Source organism: Cyprinodon tularosa, unplaced genomic scaffold (assembly GCF_016077235.1).
Source record: "Cyprinodon tularosa strain WSP-4 unplaced genomic scaffold, ASM1607723v1 ctg270, whole genome shotgun sequence".
Lineage (NCBI taxonomy): Eukaryota > Metazoa > Chordata > Actinopteri > Cyprinodontiformes > Cyprinodontidae > Cyprinodon > Cyprinodon tularosa.
The window spans coordinates 1,409,284-1,436,327 of NW_024038975.1; the positions used below are offsets into that span (position 1 = coordinate 1,409,284).

The 27,044-nt window shown below is 38.9% G+C and overlaps 1 protein-coding gene across 11 annotated transcripts; it reads left to right on the top strand.

Annotated features, from left to right (window-relative positions):
- The first annotated feature begins 260 nt into the window (after nt 1-260).
- Nucleotides 261-27,038, top strand: pou2f1b (POU class 2 homeobox 1b). Of its 11 annotated transcripts, none has more exons than XM_038289716.1 (15): nt 263-391; nt 9,598-9,663; nt 10,230-10,315; nt 11,032-11,127; nt 13,039-13,227; nt 13,306-13,423; nt 13,519-13,610; nt 13,746-13,919; nt 15,031-15,172; nt 17,087-17,232; nt 17,414-17,599; nt 18,373-18,487; nt 19,077-19,389; nt 19,475-19,563; nt 21,182-27,038. In XM_038289716.1, the coding sequence occupies exons 1-15, from the start codon at nt 346-348 to the stop codon at nt 21,451-21,453; spliced, it is 2,130 nt and encodes a 709-aa protein (XP_038145644.1). In that variant the 5' UTR covers nt 263-345; the 3' UTR covers nt 21,454-27,038. The 11 variants fall into 11 exon arrangements, with proteins under 11 accessions (XP_038145647.1, XP_038145644.1, XP_038145642.1 ...); XM_038289714.1 differs by having other exon boundaries at nt 264-391; nt 17,078-17,232; XM_038289715.1 differs by having other exon boundaries at nt 264-391; nt 17,411-17,599.
- Nucleotides 27,039-27,044: the final 6 nt, after the last annotated feature.

Below are 27,044 nucleotides of genomic sequence, written 5' to 3' on the forward strand. Positions count from 1 at the left end.
TTTTTACTTTTTTCCCATATAAAACTGACATATTTAAAAATCAGTTAACTTTTTTTTCAGTAGCCCTAATCCTCTTCAGCGAGAAGAAAACTGTTTTATTTATATATGTAAATACCACACAGAACACATTAAATCGAAGAATCCACTCTGCCTCCGTTCTTCCCTTTTTTTTCTTTTTTTTTTCCTACCATGTATATTTCTATGGGGAACACAATTATTGTTTATTTTTAACTTGAACTTTGTGTGTTTTGTGTGAATATGTAGCTGTTAACGTGTGTGTGTCCCTCTGTGTCAGTGAGGCTGGCTGGCTGGCTCAGGGTTGGGATTTCTGGTTAAATATTCAAAATGGCGGACGGAGGAGCAGCGAGTCAAGATGAGGGTTCAGCACCAGGTAATGATTACAGCATTTTACATATTCATACTCATATTCAAACTGCGTTACTCGCAATTTATGATAGCAGAACGCCGATGAAACACAGAAAGACCGCTCGACGGGGATCATAACAGCCTTTGCTTTAGTTTACACAGATAGCCTAAACTGTAATTTGACAGAGGAGGAAACGAGCTGTTGCAGTGCGACGGCAGAAATACATGGAAACATGCCTCCCCCTTTGTGTGATTACACGGCCCGTACGCCGCTACATATTCATACATCGGTCGAGAAATACAACTTAGCATATTTTATTAGTAATCGCCGTCGTGGCTCTGGCTCATATGTAACGCATATGTGTGTTTTCCGAAGACAGTTCGGTTGTAGTCAGTTAGCGTTAGCTCGCCGGTCAACGCGTTGCTTTGTGTTGATGCCCACAGTGGGGCTTTTGAGGGAACTTTGCATATTCATTTTTTTCTCTCACCGGCCAGGCAGTGACTGAGCGCTCTTTTTTAATTTTATTTTTACAACCACGACGTCTGTTATATATTAATCCAAACACGGCACACATGACTCGCATTAAGACCACAGTGTCATCTCGGTTAGTCGTGGGTTTTTCCCCCCTTTCTCCTCTCTACAGCTTAGCATTTTGCCTCTGTCTTTTGTGCTCGGCGCAGCGGAGCCACAGCAGCAGCAGCCTGTTGTGTTATTCATGCAGGCCTCCCTCAGCCAGAGTGCGGAGTTCAGCATATTCCCCACAGAGCTGAGGAGCTCACAGACCAAATGCATGTCAACACCATACTTTACCCGCTCCATAATCCTATTCTTTATTTTCATGTAGTCATCCTCTGAGTGGCTACCTATTAGTTAGTCCAACGTGCTGGAGTTAACTTTAGCTTCTTGTTTACCACAGTTGGTGTTAGTTTTGTTTTTTCTTAGGTGATCTTAGCAGTTTTTTGTAGAGCTGTTGATTCACAGAGCAACTTGAAAGAAGTTGCTCTGTACTTTTCTTCTCGAGGTGTGATCTGTTTGTCTAGTGAATCGATTCTTCTGTCTGGATTTAAATATAAGTTATGTTCAGCCTTTATTGATCCCTAATGTTTGTTTTGGATTTCCCCCCTCCTTTTCTTGAATTTTTGAAGCTGTGGTGAATTCAGAGGTTGTACCTGTGTTATCCCCCTGAGGCACAGGGAGGGGTGGTGAGGCCCACTTCCGGGAGGCCACAGTAATAACAGACAGGATTATTATTTCGTTCTATTCTCCATGCTGGTTTCATGACCAGGCAAGACACGGCATGACAAGCAGTATTTAACCCCATGCTGTTACTTTTCTCATTTGGTCTATTTTAACCACATAAATCCATGCGAAGGATGCGTTTTTGCACGCTGCTTTCTGGATTTGGAAACAAAATGAATGAAGTTAGGGCTCCATTTCTTTATATGCTTTGTTTTATTTGATTTTATTTGTTTAAACCTACCTTCAGTATATCAAGAGGCACAAAGTAAAATTGTTTGACTTTAAGAAATTATAACTGTCACATCTGACTACTACCACATAAGAAAAGTTCCTGATCAATTGTAATTTTCTATTTACATTGATGCATGTTATCTGTGTCTTATGAAAAAGTGCTTAATTTTTGAAAATTTTGGGATAATATAGTGAAATATTTACAGAAAAGATAGCTGATTCTTTTAACCTATTTATTATTGTAGAATGTTATATTTTTAGGATTAATATTGGAACATTTGTAAATAATAGAAATTATTATCGTTAACTGGAGTATAGAGACTCTAAAACACGCCTTTAGCTGACAGAGAAACTTATTTAGACAAGTAATTATATAAAAATTGTAAAAAGATATATATGTGTTTTTACAGTTTTTTCCTGTCAATATGCTCTATCCAGAACGCACCAATAGGAAAAGTTTTAGTTTCACCTCATTTAATTTAGTAAAAAATCCACTTTAGGGAACCTTTGGCTATTTGATTATTAATAAAAAAAAATCGAGATATTAATCGATATGCAAAAAAATTGTTAATTGCAGCCCTAATTACTATTATAGAAATCCTGAAATAGACATGCTTTCAAATGCCAGTTTGTTTGATTTTTTTACATGTTATTTGGAAATCAACATTGTTCTGTTAGTCTGAGCCTCCACAAAAAAAACAAAACAAAAAAAACTGTAATAATAAGAAACGTCAACGTCAATCCATAATTTTCTGGGATTTTTTATCAGTGGAAATTCTCAAAACTGCAGCCCACTGTTAGACTTTGGGGTGGTGTTAGATTCTTGCTGTATTGCTTAGTAATATTGCATCAATACAAACATTGTAACCCAAATTGTGTGATATATTTTCAATGTTTTCAATTACATTTGTTTGCCAACTGTAGACTTAAGCCCGGTTTTGCTCAAATTTCTTACTGCTGGGACAGCCTTGTTCAGCAAACCATGGTGGACAAGTAACAGCTTCTACTGGTGAGAGTTTGCAAACAGAAATATCTAGAGACCTCTCATAATTTAGGCCCACAATTATTCCAAAAAAAACCTTAAAAAAAATAATAATCCATTGGACTTTGTTTTCCAAGTTTGAAGCCTTTTCACTTACCATCCAGGTGGCTTTTCTCCAAGAAACAGAAGTTTCTACAGAGTATTTCCCTTGAACTAATCACTGGTTTTGGGAATGTGGAAGGGAAAAAAAAAAACTAAACTGGTTGTAGGACACCATCTATTACATTATAGGAGTTTCAAACTTTAGAGCCAGCATGACAGTAGATCTTTGTTTAAAAAAAAATAAAGCTTGATATTAGTGGCTGGCCGATGCCAACCTCCCATAGTAAATAAATGACTGTTTTATGAGAGGACAGCACAGCTATGAGCTAATCACCGATATAATGATTGGAGCAGAATCAACAGCCACAGATTGACTGATAGTAACACACTCAATAGTAGTACTAGTAGTAGCTTTTCTGGCTGCTTCTTCTTCTCGCTCATATTAAATTTGCCAATAATGATGCTGTGGTATTTGAATGTGCAAAAATAGCACACAAGTACTCTAATGCAAATGCTCCAGATGAACTGATAATGTGAAATGGCAGCAGAAGAAATGACTGAACTCTACAGGAAAGTTGTATTTCAAAATGGTTTGACTGGGTCAGATAAGTGCACCCAGAATGGGTTAGTAAGACTTCTTATGATCCAGTGGTTTAACAGTTAAGAGCTCATTCAACCATAATTAAGATTTCCTGTTCTCCTCTACTTGGTTCATTAAGAAATTTGACTTTGCTATGCTATAAAATATCTTTGAAATTGTCTCTAGTTCTGGATAACTATGGGGGGAGCAGATCTACAGACATCAGAAGTTTGACCATCCATCCATCCATCCATCCATCCATCCATCCATCCATCCATCCATCCATCCATCCATCCATCCATCCATCCATCCATATCCATCCATCCATCCATCCATCCATCCATCCATCCATCCATCCATTTAATGTAGTTATGTTTTGAATGTAATGACACCCTCATACATGTTACTTGCATTTTTTTTTCTGTAGTGCATTTAAAACTGTGTGAAAGATGTGCTAATTTATGTAGGGAAAAAGGCTTGTATTAGATCAGGCTTTAGAAATAGTAGCTGAGAATTGAATGTTTCCCTCAAACTAAAGCTACTTTTCTAGTTTAATCAGTTTCATAGTTCCACCCTCATTCTAGCCTTGTACTTTCACCATGAATATTCATTGATGTAAACACGGTTGTTATGAATAATGCAACACCCGCTGTAATAAATTCAGGACATGCCATTTTAGAGTACTGAGAGGGCCTCCATGCAGGCTCCAGTTAGACAGGCTGCTTTTTTTTTTTTTTTTTTTTTTTACTTACTGTGATGCAAGCAACATTTTAGATGATAAGTTTTGTGTTGGCTTAGGACTTCTTATCTTTCTGGGAAGTTGTTTAAAAAAGTACTCCTACTCTGACTGTCAAATGACATGCAAAAATAGTCAAATGTATTCTGATTAGTAACAAAAAATGCTTTGTAATAAAAACGGCATAAAAAAACTTGAGTGGTGCCTAGGCTGACTAAAAGTAAAGGTAAAATTGTGTTTACATTGTAGCAAGAGAAGCTAATATTTAATGAGGCTTTTAGGAGGAATAGGAACTCAGTGTGCAAGTTGCTGCATGAAGCAGGCAATAATCTCCATGCTGTCCCTTACGGCTGTCATGCAACCAGCATAATTCAAATTTATAGTTGAATACTTCTAGTGGCACTGTGGCATTTTTTTTTTTAAGTTGATGGGGAAAAAATGTGTTACCTTGGAAAACAATAAGATTAGTAAGAATATTTCATAACATCAAGTTTTTTCAGCTAGAAAAGAAAAATAAAGTGTGTGTAAGGTGGTACCAAGAAGCAATTCAGACTAATGAACAACTACATAAATATCCTGGAGCTGATATAGATGTCATTCATCAGTAATGTTCATGTGATTTTAAAATGCAACAGTGAGTCATGTGGCTAACCTCTGCTGCATGTACTTAATGGAAGGCTTGTCGTCCCTGGGAAAATTATCTTAATTTGCTCCTATTGGATTTTTTTTTTCTCCTAGTGTACTGAAAGTTGCTTAATGACCACCCATGAGAGAAACCACTGTGCTTACAGAGGTGTCCGAGCCATTACTGCTCATCAGATTACATGGTGTGCTGTAGTGTTGGTTTATGGTTTATTCGTTGGCCCTGTTCAGTTGCAGTTTCTGGTCTTTTTTTTTTTTTTTTTTTGGGCTTCTTACACTCAAACTGCTAGAAGCTTTTTATTTGGACGTTTTTGTTTCAAACCACAGAGGTAACTTTTCTTGTCCATACTCCTAGACCAATAAAACAACCCTGCATGATGCTAAGACTGACCTAAATGTGCAGTACTTTAAACACAGACTTTGTTAAAGCAGAAAAAAAAACAAAGGTTGTAGTTCAGAAAGAGGATGTGCTAATTAACTTTTTGCTCACTCTCGTGTCGAACCTCTCCGCTCACATTAATGTCCCTGCAGTATTCAGCCAGCCTTCCCGTATTACAACGCTAATGAGATAACGGTTTAAAATTCTCTGCAAAGGATATTTGTATAATGCATTGTTCCACTCAGTGGTTTTGCAAGCCATTCAGCCAAGAAGCTGTGCATGTGTAGGAGTGCTGCTGATAACTAAGTTTGCATTCTCTTCTTCTTTGTTTCCTCATTTGGTTGCTTGAAAACAAGATGCATAGTTTCCTTAGCTTTCCAGGTATACCCTATTCAGATAAGAACTTCAAAATCTTTTTTGACCGTTTCTATTAAACAAGTAAATGTACATTTTTTTTACAAAAAAAAAAAGTTGACATTTGTTCAAGTATCAATATAATTATGTATGATTCAGTGTTCTTAGATTTTTTTTAATGCAAAAGTTTTGCTATTTTATCCAAAAAAAATCAAATCTTTATGTCTAGCAGGAAAGCGTTCCACAAATTAGACTGCTTATTAGTTTAAGGCATATACTGTGTTAAATAGGTAGGACAAAAAGTTCCTCCAACCTGAAAAACCATTGAAGTTTGGGTAAAGGAAGTGTCAGAAAGTTTATTTTTTAGATTCCAGCTAGGATGGGAGACATCAAGAAAACATTTAACTTGAGTTGATTTCGCTAAACTCTGCCTGCGGCAATGTAATCGAATAATTGATGATCACATTTCCTGAGCCACTTGTCTTAGCTGCTAGAAAATATTAATTAAATGTGGGCTCTGAGAGCAGTGTGAGTTTAGCAAACAGTCTAAATTTACATTAAGACTACATATTTGGCATGTATGAAACTATAAATTGAAAACTGCATAATGTTGCATCCTAGTGATCCTCTGTGATGGTGCAGATAAGGACTGGGATGACAATTATTTTTACATGCACTGTGCATCTCTAGTTCGAATCCTGACAAACCTCAAGATATGAAATTTGGCATATTCATAGAAGAAAAAGAAAAATGCTTTATTCTAGGAGTAAAATTGTTGGAAATTTGATCTGAAAAAATAAGTTTAGGTACCGGTAGTTATTTTCTTCTAGGTATTTAATTTCACAAATTTTTTTTCTTGAGGTACCTCTATTTTTAGCCCATGACGTAGTAGGTAATAGTAGGATAAAACGAGAAGGTGGGTTAGGGTTAAGTGGGGTTAAAATAGCCCAAAATGGAATATTGCGATTATTTTTGAACCAATATTGTGATTTATTACTTTCCTTTTCACTAACCACAATCGTATAAATGTTTTACTAAAGGGTTTAGGATTTTTCATGATGTTGAAAGCTTGCTTGTCCAGAGTCCATTGTTGGGTGACTTAACCAATCTTTTGTGGAAAAAGTTCTAACTTCTACTTGCAGTCAGTGGTAGTCGAAGTACTCAACAGTAGTACTTGAGTAAAAGTATTAATACTCGAATCTTATTCAACTACATGTGAAAGTTTCTCAGTTAAAAACCTGCTCAAGTGAAAGTATTGAAGTAATCACTTTTAAAAATACTCAATTATTTAAAAGTACCTGCATTTAAAAGTACTTAGGTATTCAAAAATACAATTAACATTTTCTAATATCAGTATATGTCTGCATAATTTTCAGAGTGATTTTAAAGAACCTTGTAACTTTCAGAAATCCCTTGATTTAATAATGCGTAGAAATACCTGCTAAAGCTTCTACACCAACCTGTAATGAACTTCAGCATAAGAATGGGGAAAAAAATAAGGACAGCTATTTTGATTATTTCTCATATAAAAATAACACACATTCAATGTGGCATAGTGGTTTAACATTGAATCTATTACCACAAAGAAACTATAATTCGCCCTACTGAACATCTTGGCCTCATGGCCACAAATAACTCCTTAATAATATGGACAGACTACAAATAAGATCAGCCTTTAGATTCTCACAGTTTTTGAATGCCATGCAAATCTCTAAAACAGTGGTGTCCATGTTGAAATTGCATTTCAGAAAGAAAAACAGCAACAGCGGATTACAAAGCTAAGCTGAGCCAGAAGGAATGAGTAACTAGCAGGTTCCTCGTAATGTATTGGAAGGAAAGTTATGGGTTTCTCCCCAATAAAATCTCTTAACTAAAGATACTCAAATTAGTCCTTAAGTACAGTAACCAAGTAAATGTATTTTGTTACTTTCCATCAATGCTTGCAGGCATGAATCTGCAAACCTCCTTCATCTCTCTTCCCGTCTGTGTCGTTGCAAACCCACTTGAAGCATATTATTGCCATCTATAGGGTTGGAAGGAGAAATGTAGCTACTTATTCTTGTTAAATGTAATATCACCAAAATATAGTGCCTCTGTGATTTGAAAATTGCGTTTAGCTAAATTAAGATTGTATTGCAAATGCAATGAATTGCCCAGCTGTGTTTTTTTAGATGTAGTGGCAGAAAGTAAGGAAAGATCAGCTGTTTATTAGTTGTTTATGTTGTTAGCAGGGTTATCTGTGTTGGTCGGCTAATATTTATAAATGCCTTTGGTCAGGCAGCAGGATAAATGGAGAGGTTGATTAAGCCTTAAGCCAGGACCAGTTGTTGTGGATTTAGTCAGTAAGCCCCTTCCCCAGAAGACCCAAATACAGCGTTGCATTCCACTGCGATTGGTTGGACACCTGTGCAGCTCCATAACTGGGTTGTTCCCTGCCGCATTAACTCTAAGCATTTGCTCCGAATGAATTTTAAAAGGGGCCCCCAAAACGAAACACTAATGGAATGTAAAGCTAATCTAAATATGTTAATCCCCCAAACACTTCATAAACATAGACGTCAGCGGCCCGCCACCCACTTTCTGAAGTCATTCGCTTTGGAATGTTTTCGCCGCAGGGGTTCTCACAGTAATGACAAGCTGCTGGTGGATTAATGTGGAGTTATTTATTTCCGATTGAGCGAGTTCAACTCAAGCCCCCCCACCCCTCTCCTTCTCCGTCTTCCCTCCTCCCACACAAAACCCAGACCTCCTCCCTTTGAAGCAGCCCGGCCCAGTCTCCACGGCTCCTGGAGATGTTCTGAACGAACAGTCACAAGCACACCATTGAAGCAGTTCATCAAGCTAACCCTACAAAATCACTGCTGCCAGCCCTTACGTTGCATTCTGGGATATCTCCAGCTCCTTTACCTGCTCTTAGCTAATTACTTTTTAGGCCAGCGCTCACACAGTAATTGGTCTTGTGCTGCTGCCTCCCTGCCTTGCTCTGCGCCAAGTGCTAGTTTGAGCACTTTCCAACCCCCCTCCCTCTCTGTCGTCCTTATTCCCCTGTTTTTTATCGTCCTCCAAAAGCCATCCAATTAATATGCTAATGAGCTGATAAATATTTATAGGGGTTTAAATTATGCAGAAAGCTTTCAGAGCCCGGTGTGAAATGCGTTGCTCGCAGGACTTCAAAGCCTTGCATCACTAACGAGGCAGGAACAGATTTGCATACGGCTTTAATCAGCTGAATACTGATTATGCTTCATTATAGAGTTGGATGGAGGAGGAGGGGTGGGATGGCAGTGTTGAAGGAGGCCGCCAGCTGCACTTGTCGTTTGTTTCATTCCAGCAAAAGCACGAGAGAGAGAAGTTTTTCAGAGTAGAGCCGATCTCAGCAGCAGAGAGGGAGTGCTAGAGGAAGGGGGCAGAGCCATAAGAAAAGAAAAGAGAGAAGCAAGGAGAGCTGTTTGCCTAAACCCTGTTGGCTTCCCCAGTGTGCGTTTCCCAGTGTTGCTCAGCAGACCGTGTTGTAGAGACTGCCACGGTGTCCCTGTGTCTCTGTGTGCTCGCTGCTGACCAGTGGAGAGTGAAAACAAGAGAGGGGGGGGGGGTGCGGGTAGGAGCAAGGAGTAGACTCTGGACATCCTGTCGGTGGGGTTGCCCAGTCGAAGCGGTTTTACGTGACAGGTCCAGCAAACATGCAGGAAAGCACAGGTGGAACTAGAGCCGGTGAGTTTTTTTTTTTTAAGGCTGTGAGGGGGCTTTGCTGGGTTCTAACTATTGGCAGGACACTTTGCTAAACATTCAAAAAGGATAATCTGGAATGTTTACATGCAAATCTTAGGATTTATTTAACGTGATTGTAACATCAACTTGTTTCTTCATCAGTCTTTTTTTGTGAATGTGAAATACTTTTGGACACTTAAATGCAGGGAGGGAATTATATTTTAGCACCAGTTGATATATGAGAGTATCTCATTATGTCTCTGTCTGGTTCTTTCAGATGCTAAAGTGAATAATCAGTCAGAAACTACTAAATGTGAAATGGAAAGTGGTGACGGGAACACCGGTCAGTATCGATCAGCCATTTTTTCTTGTTTTTAAGTTTATTTCATTTTAATCAAACTTTTTTTTTTTTTTTTTTTTGCACGGTCAGATATACATTTTTAAAGTCTTACCAGCTCATTCAACAGGTTTCGTTATCAGATCCAAATATTATTATAGAAATTTTGCAGCACAAGCCATCCTTTTGGGCTCTGTAAACACATCTTAATCACCAGCATTCAAAAAAGATCTTAATTTAATTGAATTTCTCTTTATTTTTTTAAATTAATGCTTTAGCGACGTTTTGATACTGCTATGTGACATCACATTAGATATTGAAGATGCACTGTTTGAATTTGCATTGTTATTCATATTCTTATGCAGGCCACAAATGCAAACACTAAAGCACATAATCAGTAATATGCAGCTGTTTCATATGCATTTAAAGAATGGTTTCCTTCCACCTGCAAGTATTTTTTGTGTTCCTCTTTTCTTTGAAGATTTTTGTTTTGCAGATTGTTGTTTTCTTGCTTTTTCAGTTCATTCACTGGTTAGAAAATGTGTCTGACTGTCTGTCTTTCTTTCCTTTAGGAGTCCAAACAAATGGACTGGACTTTCAGCGGCAGTCTGTGCCGACCACAATCTCTAACGCACATGCACAAGCGCTCCTCCAACAGGTAACACATCAGGCCTGCTTGCATGAGCTGCAGCACATACTTTAACCTTTAAATGTTTGGGGTTTTTTTTTTGTTTTTTGTTTTTTTTCCAAAGAGCAGATGTGTTACAGTAGATGTTTTCATTGTAATAACTATTGCTTTAAATATTCATAAAAGTACTTGCACAAAAAAAATGAAAGATGAAGTTCCAGGGGAGGTTCGCTCATCAGCACAACATTTGCAAGCAAAGAGAGTTCATTTAAATGAGCCAGGCTTTCTGGGTGTCGCCTGGCAACAAGGCAGATTAATCAACCATGTATGCTAATTAGCTGCTCTGCGGTTGCTCGGAAACAGATGGTAGAAAATATGCAAATCTATGCAGAATTTACATGCGCTGCATAACAGTTATTTTAATTAGCATCTCTGCTCTCTCCTCCCTTCACTTCACTTTTTCCAGTCTCTGAAGGCTGCGACACATTTTCAATTCCCACTTTTATCGCTGCCTTAATTTTAATTCCTCTCACTGCTTAAATACGAAAAGGTGCATTCTGACTAAGCTGCTCGGGTAGCAGAGAAATTAGATTTCTGTTACATTTTTTTTAAGGCATTTGTTTTATATAGCTCAGTGCTTTATTTCTAAGTATTTAATTATAAGCATCAGTGTCTTCTTCATACTTTTATGATTTTGACTTGAAAGACATCAAATTAAGTTCTGTTCTCCGCTTAACTTCCACCAGTCTAAGTCGGAAGACTCTGGTGCTCTTCCTGCCTCCGTCCAGCAGAGCGTATTGCCTCAGACCCAGCTAATGTTGGCAGGGGGACAGATTGCTGGAGTAAGTGGCTCCGTTGTTCTTGGTCACGACCTTGTCCTTCCATGCATCCCCTTGATTACACCTCAATACGATCAATTCTGCTCGGAAACAATACGTGATGAAATGATAGCTTCCCCTGATAAGTTCTGGCCTCATCTGCCTGCCTGCCTGCTCATTTCTGTGGTTGTTAGTGTATGTTCAAACCTCTCCATGACAGAAAATATAAAAAGACCATGCCATACATTTCATTTCCACCACTTTCCCAAAGCCTTGAGGGGATCAAATGGCTGGTTCACCTGCTGCTGCTGTGCAATGCAGGAGTGAATGTTTACTGTGCATGTAGTTATGTGTTTAACATCAACAATCTCACTCGCTCTTTTGCTTGGCTCCGCTGCACGGGTCCTTTTTCTTTTTGCCTCTATTGGCTCATATTTGTGTTTACAATACCTCTGAAGTTTTCATTAGTCTTTGATATCTGTGGGAAAAGTTCAATTCTGCATTTAACTCCTACAAATTTAATTTTCATCTGATTCTGTGCCTTGCAAAGTATTTATAACACTTGAAGCACTTGAGACTAATCAAATTTTCAACCAGATATAAATGTTTTTAATCAAGCTGATTGTCGTAGTCTTGAACAATGTGTGTGCAGTTAAGCCCTGTTCCCCAGAGTCTGTCTTTGAGGAAGTTCCTTCTGGTTGCAACCACAAGATGTTCAGCAGAAGGACTTATTGGTCTTTTGTTTTTTTCCCTCCAAACCTTGCCCTTACACAGAGTGAAATTTGTGTCCATTCTTTTAAAATTAGTTCAAGCTTAGTTACATTGAATAGAAAACATCTATAAGCATTCATGTTTAAAGCTTTCCTTATATTCTCAATTTGATTCAGTTCTGGACTTTGGTCCAAATTTATCCAAACTTTGATCCAAACAAGCTCTATGAACAAGGTACTCTCCCTTTTAAAACAATAATCCTTTAATAACATCACCACAGCCTGATGCTACCAACAATATGCATTATTATGGAAACGGGGAGTTTTAAACCACGAGTAATATTTTGCATAAAGGGTAGAAAGGTCAATTTTAGGGCTGAGACCAATGATTATTTTGCAAATTGATTAATCTGTCGATAACTTCTTCAATTATTCGATTAATTATTGTATAGCCAAAGGTTCCTTGTAGAAGATTTTTTTTTTTACAAAATTCCACTAGAGGAGTTCTGGATAGAGCAAATTGACAGGAGAAAACTTTTTTTTTCTTAAATGCAAAATGTTTATATATTTTTTGGTATACTTACTCCTCTAAGTGTGTTCCTCTGTCAGCTAAAGACATGTTTTTGTCTCTATACTTCAGTTAATGATTAATCGATTACTAAATTAGTTGGCGATTATTTCAATCAAATCAAAATTAATCTGATTAACTGTTCCAACTCTAGTACAGTTTAGTCTCATCTGACCAAAGCCTCATTTCCACAGATTTGTTGAGTCCCCCCTGGCTTAAACCAAACATAAAGGAAGGTTTTATTTCAATGTTCTTCTTCCCCACTCTTTCATTTTTAACTCACATAATCTGATCCGCTTTTTGACTCCACTGAATATGAGCGTCAACACGACACATGGCTGACACCAGAACAAGCTGAGAAGTACTCCGGGGTTGTAAATGCTTTTGCAAGGCCCACAAACCAACACAACCTGTGATTCTGTTTCATCAGCATCACTGAAGTTGCTGTTGGCATCATTAGTTAACCAATTCTTGATAAAAAAAAAAAATCCAGATTACTTTCAAGAATAACAGACTTTTTTTAATGTAAAAACTGATACAGTGGAGCACTTTCTTTACAATCTGTGTAATATATCCTTAGATTCAGAGCAAATTAGCTACTACTTCAGGTTTTCCATCAGCTCTTATCTAACGTCTTCTGTCTGTGTTTTCCTTCAGTTGACCCTGAGCCCAGCACAGCAGCTGCTGCTCCAGCAGGCCCAGGCTCATCTGCTGGCTGCAGCCGTGCAGCAGCAGCAGCAGCATTCAGCCAGCCAGCAGAACAGCAACACTGGAGCCAACATCTCGGCCACCGCAGTCACACCGATTACCCAGCTGCCCCTGTCACAGCCCATCCAGATCGCCCCTGTAAGCTGCCATCATTGACTCACATTGAGCCCAAACGTGGGTGCAAACTGTTGCCTAATTTTATATTTTTCAACTAAGCAGCTACCGCAGAATCTAACCCTGCCTCAGTTTGTCCTGGTTCAGCCTGGCCACCCAATTGCAACACCCTTACAGCCCGCTCAGTACATCATCTCGCAGACGTCGTCGGGCCAACAAGGCAAGTAGATTTTCTTGGAGAATTTAAAATGGAAATATTTGAAGGATATTGAACAGGTTTTTGTTCCAACTATCCTGTTGTATATAACTCTACAGGTATATTGCCAGCCCAGAGTCTTTTAACTCAACTACCTCAAAGCCAAGCTAACCTCCATTCGACTCAACCAAGCATCACCCTTGCTACTAAGGTTTGTAGCCACTTTCTTCATACAAACTTAAGGGGTTCGAACAAATCAAACTTTTTTTTTTTACTCTTTATGTCAGTTATAAATGTTACATGTTAGAACCGATTTGATAAATCATGTGTTATATTTCATCTTCAGCCTGCTTCTCCAACCTGTACAACACCATCTACAAACATCAAGAGCCTGCCCCACAGTCAGACACCGCCCAAGCGGTTGGACACCCCCACCATGGAGGAGCCCAGTGACCTTGAGGAGCTGGAGCAGTTTGCAAAAACGTTCAAACAGCGACGAATCAAACTGGGTTTCACACAGGTATACCGCAGGTTCAGATTTGGTTGTTTTATGTTTTGAATCTTTTCACCTGACTGTTGCGATCAAGGCTCTTACTTCTATGTAGTGCGTAAAGGTTGGGAAAAGTAGAAAACAAGCCTTTTCATTTTTTTATCGCATAAGTGTGGGAAAATAACACAATTATGCAAGGTAAAATGTTTTCAAGTTTTTTTTATTTAGCCCTTATACTGTCCTGTGAAAGAAGCCTAAATATTTCAGATAACAAAATGATTTTTACATTGATTTATCTTTAAAAGGACTGGCTTTGCACATCATAATGTATATATTTCACTGGTCTTGGGTTCAGTGTCCTGCAACTTATAAATTCGTCTCTGCTTCAAAACCCCTGACTTAAATACCCAGTTGTCTACGTATTTGATTTAGGTACAGGGGCAAATCATATATTAAAGGTTGCAGGACTTCTGCTCTGAGAGGGTTGAGTTGAAGACCGCTGGTGTACCTGTTCAAACCTAGCTTATTCATTCATTCATTCAAAGATCACAAGCTGTACTTTAAATAGACTTTTATTGGCTGTAGAATAATTTTGTCCATATTTGATCAATTTTCTAGCTACATTGTTTTATTTAGAGTTTTATTGGAATGAGACCAGACGCCAGAAAAAAGGAGGGGTAAAGTGAAATAGCCCTTTAATATTCTGTCCAATGCGAGGCTGCTTTAAGCTTTGTGTTGTTTCATGATTTGAGAAATTTACAGATAATAAAACTAAACCCGGAATGAGTTTTCTCTAAATGACTTCTTCCTGTCTTGTAGCATAATTAGTTTTTCTGCTTTTGAGCCAAGCTGAGGTCTAGAAGCTGCAGGCCAGCAGATGGAATGTAGGCGAGGATCAGTCTGCATACTTATAGATTCATGCTTTTTAAATGAGGGAAATGTGTGAAAGTCACATCTTGGCCGTTTTAAGGTCTGCCGGGAATATTTTTATGAAATGCCCCCCAAAAAATACTTTTTTATGATGTCATTTTGATGAATAGAGATTAGTTTTTATGTTTCTAATCAGAGCCAGGAGACTAGAAGACCGTTAATAATTTATAGCTCTCATATTTCTCTGTCTTTGTCTACCCCCAACCTGCAGGGTGATGTTGGCCTAGCTATGGGGAAGCTCTATGGAAATGATTTCAGCCAAACGACCATCTCTCGCTTTGAGGCCTTGAATCTGAGCTTTAAGAACATGTGCAAACTCAAGCCTTTGCTGGAGAAGTGGCTTAATGATGCAGGTTTGTCCCTAAACCCACCTGGTCAACCAGATTGTTTACTTAAGTTTGATCCAAGGCAGATTGGTTGGTGTTTCTAATACTCCTGAATGAAATAAATGGCTTATGAGCAGCATTTTGAAGAACTCCATGCCACACCGAGGAGCTACTTCAGCCATGTGCGTCTGGTTGAGGAATGTTTGGTAAAGAAAATGGACCTGAGTTTTTACATGCAGTGCCATGAAAATAATTCACACTTGAAATTTTTCAATTTTTGTGGCATAACATAACAATGGCAACCACATAACAATGTATTTAAGGGGATTCTCTATGGTGGACCACAATGATTGCAGAATTTCCAGCTGACCTTTGGAATCTCTTTACACATATACCACTAAATTAAATCCAATAGGAGCTGCAGACATCCACAGCTCAAGTGGGAATATTAGTTAACAGGACATCACAAATCCAATCTTTATGAAAAAACAAGTGGGGGAATAAAAAAACAGTATTGGCAGAAACCAGAAGTCCAGTTTGAAGTTAACCACAGACCATGAAAGAGATAAACAGACATTTGCTGATGAAGATTCTCAGTCATCCAGGTCACAGTCATTCCAAAGAATTTAAAAAACAATCCACTGGACTTTGTTTGAAGTTTGAAGATGTTTTTTTATTCAAAATGTGGTAATTACCATTGAGTTCCAAGCTTTATAATGTAGCCCAAACAAAGCCTTGTTTTGGCTTTAAAAAATATGTAAACTGAACCGGACGTATGGTTCTGCCTCTTAGAAATGGGGATTCTTTTCAAACCAAGCAAGACCTTTTAACAGAGGCAAGTGCATCCTAAAGACACAACCTATGATGAACGGAGTGGTGTATGCAGTTCAGTGCAGTAAGGAATGCTCTAATCTTTTTATTGGAGAAACCTAACAACCTCTCCAAAGGCACATGGCTCAACACAGGAGAGTTGCCTCCTCCTGAGAAGACTGCTGTACTTCTACACCTTTTTGACAAAGGACATTCTTTTGAGGACCAGAATGTTTACATTTTTGACAAAGAATACATGTGGTTTGAAAGGGGAGTGTTAAGAGAGAAAAGCCAACCTTAAACAGAGGGCGTGGACTCAGATTCCAGCTCTCAAAACCTATAACGTAGCGATAGAGTTGATTCCTCCCCGTTGCCATAATCCTCATGCAGGGGAGCAAGACAACTCGCCTGGTCAGCCAGTCCATCAATGCTCCTAACGACTCCCCATTTCAGAGGCATAGACCCATATTGGGTATTGTAGGCTAACAAAGAATTCAACGACTCCCCATTCCTAATGGGCGGACCCTTTCTTCCAGTTCAATTTGCATGTTTTCTAAACCAAAACAAGGCTTGGTTTGTGGGACTTGACACAAATTTTGACATTTTTTATTAAAAAGGATTCCTGGATGGGAACTGAAACGTCTTCAAACTTGGAAAACAAAGTCCAGTAGTTTGTTTTTAACTTTTTTGGAATAAACAGACATAGAAAAAGGGGCTGAGATCAGACATTTTGGTCCACTCTGTCTCCTACAAGGTATTGACTCTGGGGTGTCAATATTAATATTGTTTTGTTTCAAAGAAACACAAGTGGAACTTCCTCCCTCTTCATTGATGCACAACTAAGTGTTAGTTGTCATACTTGACCTCAATAAAGATCAAGGGCTGAAACAATTAATCAAATTAATCATGATTAATTAATATTTAAATAATTGTCAAATAATTTAGTAATAGATTTGCAAAATAATTGTTAGTTGCATCCCTAAAAAAATCAATTTTGTCGTTTCGGTATAAAACGTCCAAGGCACTGTATGTAGCTCTGTTTACATGTAGACACAAGTTTCAGAGGGTGTGGGTGTTGTATGATCTACTTTACCTCTCTCTCCTCTCTTTGTGTCTGTGCTGTTTGTGCAGAGAACCTGTCATCTGACCAGTCCTTGTCCAGCCCCAGTGCGCTGGGTTCCCCGGGCATGGGCATAGAGGGCATCAACCGCAGACGGAAGAAGAGGACCAGTATCGAGACCAACATTCGAGTGGCCTTAGAAAAGAGCTTTCTGGAGGTGAGAATCTTATTTTGTTGGGGTTTTTTATATATATATATATAAATATATAAATTTATCTTTAACTGAAAATGTTTAATTTCACTAATCGTGAGGCGTTAGTTAGGTTTTTGATAATACAGTGCAATAGTTTCCTCAGTGCTGACAGGGAATCCCTGGCTACTTTGCCCTCTTCAAGCAGAACCAAAAACCTACCTCTGAGGAGATCAGCATGATCGCCGACCAGCTCAACATGGAGAAGGAGGTGATCCGGGTCTGGTTCTGCAATCGCCGACAGAAGGAGAAGCGGATAAACCCGCCCAGCAGTGTCAATAATGGAGGAGGTAGCACCTCCATTAAAACCATCTTTACCCCTAGCAGCCCTTTGGTAACTACACACCATCATACTAAAACATTTTTTGTGCTGTGTTAAATGTTTTCCAGCTAAACTGATCTTTCACATTTAAGGCCTGATATTAAACCGGTAGCGCAAGCAGAGCTGATCTACTAACCAGGCGGATGTTACAATTAATCAATCCACAAATCCAATTATTAAAGGATTAAAGATCCAGTTACGTTGATCCTAAATAAAAACAGACATCTTTCTCTTTACGCACGATACGTTAGCATCCATAACGTATGGATGATATTTCCAAACATTGCATACTGGCAGCATATACAAATAAAACCTATATTGACTCCTAAATATCGGTATCAATATTGTTATGAGGAAATGCTTAAGAATTTGACCTGCTTGTATGTGCATTCATGTGAATATAACGTTAGCAACATTAGCAATTTTTCATGATTTTGCATAATTCCCTGTTCACCTACTCTCACCTAAAGTGAAAAATAATGCAAGCAGCATCATGTAACGACTGCAGGCGAATGTTGGAATTCCTCCTTTTGGTAGAATAGAGACGGGTGATAGCAAATCACACTTTTCAGAGGATTATATAAATCAAGGAGGCTGACTAAAATTGAGCTCTGTGGAGATCGTGCACATGTGGGCTTTGCAGGTTTACACTAAGAAAAAAAATTTTTTAACTGAGGCCTAACACCAGCTCACACATTTAAGCCTGAAAATGTCGGATTACCTGATGATGACACCTTTAGGCAGAGAGAAGCTGACTCAGTTCTCCCTCATCCTTTCCTCCCCAGGTGGCGAGCACAGCAAGCCTTGTTAGCAGTCCAACTATTAACACATCCGCCACCCTGACTGTAAACCCAATGATGCCTCTCACCAGCACCAGTGTCTCCAGTTTGGCTTTCACAGGTGAAACATTGGCCCACTCCTAGATGTCAATTTATCCCAATGACTTTCCTGAAGCCTTGAATAGCATTTATTAATCCAAGCTTTGTTGGGTTTTTTTGTTGTTGTTTTTTTTATATATAAAAACAAGCTTTGCATCAAAATACCATATCTGCAAATCTACAGCTGTGTGTCAGTCGGCACACACAGACTTATAAATATGCAAATACCTTCTGTGTCTGCATGCCTGCAGCTGATGTATGTCTGCTTATTCCTTTATTATTACTACCAATTAATGACTAAAATAATTCATCTTGTATTCATTGTTTAGTTGTTTAAGCCTGATATCACAGATGTTTTAGGTTATTTTTTGGGTGTTGGTTTTCATGGCTCTGTTATCCTGTTGTGGAGCTTCGTGTGGTTCTTTTAGTTCAATAGGAAACAGCTGAAGGCGAATGCTGGAGGTTTAGTTGGAACCAATTTGCATATTTATATAAGCATTTCAAATGGGGAGGAAGCTTTAGAGTTGTTTTAAAAACATTTCTGCTTTAAATGGCTTATTTTTATGTAATGTGAAGAAATTACATTTCTCCCTTTCTTTTCTGTCCTTAAGGCACAACAGTTGGAGCCACAAACACTGCATCTGTCATTTCCACCACACCTGTACTTACTACATCAACCAGCGCTCCATCTATAAGCCCATCCACGACCACTGTTCAGTCCCCATCCATAGACAGCAAAGCCGGGATCCAGACGCTGGTCTCGCACACTCCGACGTCCATAGCTACGTCTCTAGCGACAGGCCAGGTGATGCTGGCAGCTCCGGGGCTCACCGCAGCGCTGCCCACCAGTGCAAGCTTTGCAGCCATGGCTGCAGCTGCAGGCCTTAACCCAGGACTCATGGCGTCATCACAGTTCACTCCAGGGTTGGTATAATCAGACCTCTTGATTAATCTGTATTTTGCTCAGTTTTTTGTGGGAATTTGACTTGATAATTGTGTCTGTCTTCAGGGGCGCCCTTCTTAGTCTGACTCCTGGTGGCCTCGGCAGTACGTTGAGTCCAGCTGTTATGAATAACAACACTCTGGCTACAATTCAAGGTGTGTGCTAGCATCACCATCCAGTAAAACACCCTCTTTATACTCTAGGTAAGAAGTTGCATCCTCAACCATGGATGGATCCAATCGAACTGATGGCAACATTCTGCTGGTGTTGCCTTTATGTCTGCACATCAGAATTTCTCAAAATTTAAATTTAGATAACATCCTCCATATTTGATTTGCAACCTTAAAAGCTATTTTTGAAATCGTTAATCCTTTGGGGCTTAATTCACTGCAAGAATCTAATGAAAAGGGTCGTTAGTTCATCTTTATTTTTCTATACCCTCATACATTGAGGGTTTTAAAGGGTTTCTTAAGAAAGGTTAAGAAAAAAAAAGAAAAAACAAAACAAAACAAAAAAATGACTTAGAGAATTGGCTCCTAATCAAAATAATGCTATCATAAAACAATCTCTCTGGTGGAGGATGAAACTAAGCATTGCAGATTTTGAAGCAGATCTAATTAAGTCTTGAAGCCAAGAAAAAAGCTGTAAAGTGAAGTTTATTGTTAAGCTAATTTATTATTCATCATGCACCAGCAGGTGTTTCAGTCTTTGAAAAGCTCCCTGCATATAGAGAGCTAAATCCAACTGCAGAGATCAGATAATCCTAATAAGGTTTGGATAAATGAGTCACTCTAAAACAAATGGGTGCTTTAATTAAAAGCACATAAGGATAATTCCAAACCTTATTACTAAAGGTCCTCAGGATAATTAGTAGCTGTACGCTTAGCAGTCGCTGAATGAGGACACATGATTTGCATAATTAGAACATAGTTTTAAACAATGCATTTAATTTCTGTTCATCCAAATAGAGAAACAAATGTCCTGCTGATGGTTGATAACTAGAAAAATCTGCAGATTCTGTTTTTTTTTTTTGTTTTTTTTTTGTTTAACACAGATTGTGTTTTCTTAACATGCGCATCTTTTCTGTTTTATTTCACTGACTGAAATACAAAGAGAATAATTCGTCAGCTGTCTTTTTTGATGCATAAAGAAATAAACTAAACCCTAATTATAATGACAATGATCAGAGTCATTTCCAATTTTTATAAATGACTAAATACAGGAGGGAGAGAAAATCCGATCAGATCTCATTTTAGTTGTAGAAAAGCAAGATCAGTAATAATTCTTTAGCTGTGATAAAACAATTTTCATTTGATTTGTTGGGTTTTAAAATGAAGACTATGTAAAAACTAGATGAAAACGTGCTTACAATTCACGCAGCATGTTAGTAAATAAGGTCAAAAGCTAAATATAGAAGCAGATATAATAGAAGGCAAATAAAAATAGATGTTGATGGGGAAATAAATGAATTACCTTATATTAACGTAATACTTGTTTTGGCTCATTTAACAGCAGGTGCTTATTCTCGGCTAAGGGTTTCCTTAGCAAAAAAATGAAGAGTTAAGGTTCTTAAAGCACATACCAAAGATTCCTTCCACTCAATTTCCGTAAATATTGGAAGTTGGGTTCCATCAGCAGTAAACCATTATAATCAAAGTGAGCTAAAATAGAGGCTTGAATTGTTGGTGTAATGTATCCAATTTCCTGCTTCCTAATTAATTATTGAGGAAGATTTAATGTTTAAAGAAACTGATCCTCATGTCTCCTCTGCAGCATTGGCATCAGGCGGCTCTATCCCCATCACATCCCTGGAAGGCGGCAACCTGCTGTTCGCTAACACCTCTGGCTCCAACACACCCAACCTGGTGACAACGCCGCTCTTCCTTAACCCCCAGAACCTGTCGCTGCTCACCAGCAACCCCGTAAGCCTGGTGTCGGCGGGGACGGGCGGGCTGCAGGTCACCACCGACGCCCACCACCAGGCCACCACCGCTGCCGTGCCTGTGCAAGCCTCGACCATTACCACTGCCTCCAAGGCTCAGTGAAGCCCGGGTTTTGAGGCCCACGTTTCCCGTCACGAGCACTGCTCCCATCACGCCGTGCGGGATAGGGAATAAGACGGTCGTTGAATACGCAGGCTTCACTACCCGCTCCACACTTTTCTGATTAGAACTAGAACATTATTAAATCTATTTGCTGCCACCAAAATGAAAACGACATCCAATGTAATTGGGCCTAGTTTTTGTTTTCTCTCCTTTTTAACATTTTGTTTCACAAACTCTCATGTTGGCCTGAGCCCTCCAGTCCAGGAGGGACAAAAACTCGCCACCATCTCTATGATGTACATATTCTCTTCTATCTCCAGTTCAGAGTCAATTGTGATGCTTTTAACCAAAAAACAAAAATGTTTTCCAGTTTAACATTTAAACTAGAATGTTTTTTACTAATTTCACAATGTTTATCATGACTAACTAGGGTTTGTGCATCACTTTGTCTTTAACTTTTATTTTTTCTTCATTGACAGGCTTTAACTTTAATCATATCAAAGTTTAACTTTTTGTTTCTTCCCTTTTGCTTTATGTCCTTTTTTTTCAAATTGAGATCTTTATAGTTCTAATTATTATTCTTGATTATTTTAATATTCACCTATCACTTTTTAATCATGGTTATAAGGCTTTAAAAATAAGTAATAAGTGGCCGATTTAAAGGTTATCGTTGCTTTAAGGGTCGGAGGTGACTGGGCGGGTCTCTCTGCATCTCTTCTCTGGAAACACTGAGTTTTACGCGTCGCTATGGCGACCAAGACGCCTTCAAGCTTTTTTAAAACAAGGATCTAGTTGTGGATTGTTGACATGGACGGAAAATAGCTCAAAATATTGTGTGAAGAGCTTTATAGAGAGCAGGCTGGAGCCTCACCTCTGACTGAGATGGTTCGGGTTGCAATGTACTTCTGCAGATTGTTCAGATCAGTTTCTGGCTGTGTGTTTTTCTTTAGGAGGACTAGTGCTGGTGGTACTGGCTCATTGGGGTTAGTTTATCGTGAGTCTTTTTTCTTTTCAATAGTAGTACTATAATGGAATTGTGCACAGTATCTGTACCAAAAAAACTGGATTGATGAGCTGCAGTCTGCCTGTTTTTGGGAGGAATGAATACGTACTTTAAGATATACCAAAAATATTTGTTAAAATAGTCGCTGTGTGTAGTCAGTGTAGCTTAGTCTAGTCGATATATTTATGAGTACAGAATCTCTCTTCATTGTCAACAGAATATAAAAATGCAATATTTTGATTACCATTTTCCAAAGATAACTTTTTTTTTTTTCTAAATTGGCAGCACTACTCGCCAACAAATGAGAGGGATGGGAGGGGTTTGGTTGTTAGAATTTTTTTTTTTTTTTTTACAAAACCGTTTATTTTTACCACCTGGGCCTTGCCCTCAATTTTTTTTTTTATAATTTTTTAGAGCCATTTGAAGGCTTGCTTCCTTTTCTAATCTGTTCTGGTAGCATTTTTTGACGTTCTTTGGAAACCATAGTATAAAGTAGGCATGGGCTGGTACAATCTTTACGTTATTAAGAAAAAATAGATAAAAAAACATGAATCTCGATCAAATTGCTAATCTTTTGTTATCTAACAGCATGACTGATTGTCATTTTAACATTGTAACCTTTACTGGAAATTAAGGTTTTGGAGGCTGGAAATATTTGCAAAGAGATGCCTATTTTTTATGTGTTGTAAGTAAGAGAGGTTTCGCTGCCTTCATTTGGCCAGCTGACCAGCAATGCACAGCAGCATTTGGAGCAGTGGTACCTATGGTTCCTAAAAGATTTCACAAAGCGGATTTTCGAGGTAGGAACTGCAATCTAGCTTATTTTAAAGTTGCAGCTTTTTAAAACCCTGGTATAATTTGATACAGCAAACCAGCCCATGCCTAATGGATTTATTTCCTTTTTGTTGTTGTAGTGCTAATATTCAGCCATAAAACAACAGCTCGAACCAAAGCAGTTTTACTCAGCAACTGCTGTGCCTGTCGGCGCACGCATGTTGTTATTCATAAGGTTTCTACTATCCCTCCACCCCCTGCAAGTAGTTTGCCAGATTCTCCCCGATTTGGTGCTGCTGGATTCAGATCACAGAAACATAGCTTTAACAACTTGCTGCTGGAGCTCCCGACGGGAAGCCGAGCTGTCGAGGGGCCCACATGCCTCCTTTATAGCTTTATGACTACACCCTGTGGAAATCAGGGTTCAGTAGTCTCCACCCTCCTGCCAGGAGGGCTCACCTCTGTAAATGCATCAATCTGATCATCGGAAAGCACTCTTCATCTTCTTAGCGCCACCTCTTTGTATCGTCTCATCTGCAGACACATTTAGTCAAATCCTACAGAAAAGTAGCATTGGACTTTAATCCAAATGATGACTTTGAATCCTGTATCCATTATTTTTGTGAAATCTGTCCACACAGTCCTCCTCCTCCTCTTTTTTTAAATAATTGTGACTAAATATACCTCAGCAGCACTTCAATATAGGTTAACCTTTAGACATTTCTGGGTGTAGAATGTATAAGTACTGTCTGGCTTTGCCATTCAGAGGTTATACCGTTCATAGGAACCATAGCATTAAAGGACAACCTACTACTACTACTGCTATTTTCTAGTACTACTATTTAAGTGATGTTTCCAGGTTGAAATGTTATTTTGAGAACTCTTTTGCCAAAGTAAAAGCTTTTTCTCTTGAAGCTTTTGGATGTGTGGCCCCCTCCACCCTGCAGGGGGCGCTCAGTCCCTTCCCACTAGTTTATGTTTCACCCTGCACCATGGCAAACCGACTGGCACCATAGGATGTTACTGAAATATTTATCTGAGGAAAGACTTAAGAATTAGAGAAACAACCTTTTCTTAATTCTATACATATAAATATATATATAAACACTTGTAAGATATTCATATTTTATATTTGAACTAGTATGTTATCAAGATTGAATGTAGTGGTTATCATGCTAACTCAAAAGAATAAATCTCCCCACAACCTTTTATTGCTTTTGATTTTTCTCTTCTTTTTTTTTAACTGACCAAAAATATGAGGAAATCTGTGAGGATGCCTCCGTTTTGACTAGCGGAGCTCAAGACGCTGAAGCATCTGACCTTAATGCTTTATTTTTATTATTATTATTAAGGCTAAGAATCTAATTTGTTGTGGATTTGATTTGCTGTGATGTCTTTAACAATCATTTTTCTTTAACTTTATGCCTTTGATTGTTTTTGTATACCGTGAGAGGATGCGATCACTGGCTTTCATATGTCGACTGAGTGGATTAACGTTATCATTTATGCCTTACTGTTACGTAGAAGACTTGAGCATTGTAGCATTGTGTGTGGCGAGGGCTAATTTCACTGAAACGATAGATATTTTGGGGCATTTTAAGAGTGGAATGATGTTTTTGTTCTCGACAGGATGGGAAAAACTCTACTTATAATTTCAGTTGCTTTTTGTGTGTGTTTGGGTTGTCTGCCACCTTTATGGTGCATTCCCACGCCCCCCCCATCTTTCAGCTGGTGTATTGAGGGATTTTTCTTTTCTTTTATCAAACGTTTTGTTGTAAAGGAATGCTGACTTTGTTTTGGACTGAGTTCATCTACTGATTTGGCCACAAGCTTCTGGCAGCCTGCTTTGGGGGAAAAACCTGGTTTGTGGTCAACTTTTTATCCTTATGAGCTGTTTTCTTGGCTTTTAGTGCTTCACTGTCAGTAGGTGATCTTGAGACTTCAAGGCGTCCTCGCGGTTCAGCCAGGCGACTATTTTCAGCCTGATTATGTCGGTTTGCTGTGGAGGAAAAATGGTGGACCACCAGTACGGCAAAACAAACTGTTGTATACCTCATTTCTAACTCAAGACTGAGTGAAACCTGCTTTAATCTATTTAGGAGAAAAAATGTTTTTAAAAGTAAAAAAAAAAAAAAAAAAAAGAAAAAATAGTCCTTGGAGAAGCCTGCGCATACCTGTACTGCCACAAGGTGGAGGCAGATTACTCAGTGCTTTTGAATATCTGCTGTTTTTTGTTTTCACCACTTATGCACCTGTATTTTCTGGCATTTGTCAGAGCTAAAAGCAAAATCTGCAATCCTTTGTTGCCACTTTAGTTATTTTTCTACCAGTTGTCCTTGTGTTTGAACACTTCTCTTTAAGTTTGACAATCTTTTTTTATGATTTTAATTTTTTTTTAGGTCACTCTGACCCGGTACAAGTATGTGCAGGTTTCTTTCTGTCGTGGCCCGCTCTTGGTTTCCTGTGGTACCAACACTAACCAAAGACTTCTAACTTGATTGTACGCGAGCAACGCCGCCGTCTCGCCCATCCCCGCCTCACTGCTCAGCATCTAATCCAGGCTGCACACCTCCTCCCCCCCTTTCTTCCCTCGGGTCACCCTTCCCAACACGTTTCAACTGTAAGGAGTTTTGCTTTTCTTTTGAAGTGAATGTGCGTCCTGTCGGTGCAGCGGTTTCAGTGCCTGTGGGCGGGGATCGGAGGGGGCTGAGCGGGCCTCTGTGACAGGCACCAACCAATGTGGCGATAGCTGGGTGATGTTTTTTAATACATGCTGAGGGTGGATCCTGTGCACGCCGTACTTGCTCAGGACCTTTGCCTCCGTCCTCCCTTTTCTATGGTGGAAAAACCTCTCATCTTCTCCTCCACCCAGATCTGTTCCCATTGTCTCCAGGAATAAACACCCTGTAGTCATGAAACCCTCCCTTTATCATCGTCTCCTCTCTACAGACTCTGTGGCACTATGCATCACGGTCCGTCCCCGAGCGGCCCAGACCTTCTGACCGACGGGGCTTCGGTGACACTTTTGTCGAAGGCTTTACTCCAGGCGAGGCTTTCCAGGCCTCACAAGCGCTATCCCAAAGCAAAAATCCAAATATTTAAACTTTTTGACAAACGCAGATACCAAAGATATCTCTCTCTCTTTGTCTTTCTCTCTCTGTCTATCCTGTGTCTGTGTCGCCCTTCCCGCCCTGCAGCATGTGTATTAAGAGACAAAACCCAGCTCTGGCTTTTAGTCCTTAGCCTCAGTAATTCCAAAGCTTAGATGTATATTTTGGTATATTTCTGAAAAGAGAAAAAAAAAAAAAACTTGCGTGAAAAGCGTCTATTTGTTGTAACCTGTTTTTTTATTTTCTGTCACAGCATGGAACTAATTGCAGAGCTGTCTTACTCTTAGTAGGTTAAAGATATAGTATTTTTGTATGTTTTTTTGGGTGTGTCATGTGTGCGATTATCAGTTTTCCGGCCCAGGCAACCACGGCTTTCAATAAAACAAAAAAAAAAAAAAACAAGAAAAAAAGATGCCAACCATGTACATATTATGTCAGTGTATCTTAAAAACTGCTTTCTGTAAAACATTTCACGTCGGTAGCTTGGGCTGATCTAAAGGAATGTTTTTGTTTTTATTTTCCTCCGTTTCTTACTCTGTAGTCGATCGATTTACTTTCCAGGACTCTAATGTAAAGAGTTCTGGTTTTCACATAAAATACAACACTGAGAGAGGGACACTGCTCTGATATTAATACAAAAAAAAAGATAAAAAAAAAAAAAAAAAAGAAGCATAAGTAAAGGCTTCCAGTCATGGAGGTTTAGA

What these genes read in the sequence shown, in the direction of transcription:
- pou2f1b (XM_038289712.1), top strand. Translation starts at nt 346, where the DNA reads ATGGCGGACGGAGGAGCAGCGAGTCAAGATGAGGGTTCAGCACCAG. An exon ending in AGATGAGGGTTCAGCACCAG is followed by an intron (nt 392 to 9,597) that starts GTAATGATTACA and finishes TGGTTCTTTCAG; the next exon opens with ATGCTAAAGTGAATAATCAG. An exon ending in CACTCTGGCTACAATTCAAG is followed by an intron (nt 19,564 to 21,181) that starts GTGTGTGCTAGC and finishes TCTCCTCTGCAG; the next exon opens with CATTGGCATCAGGCGGCTCT.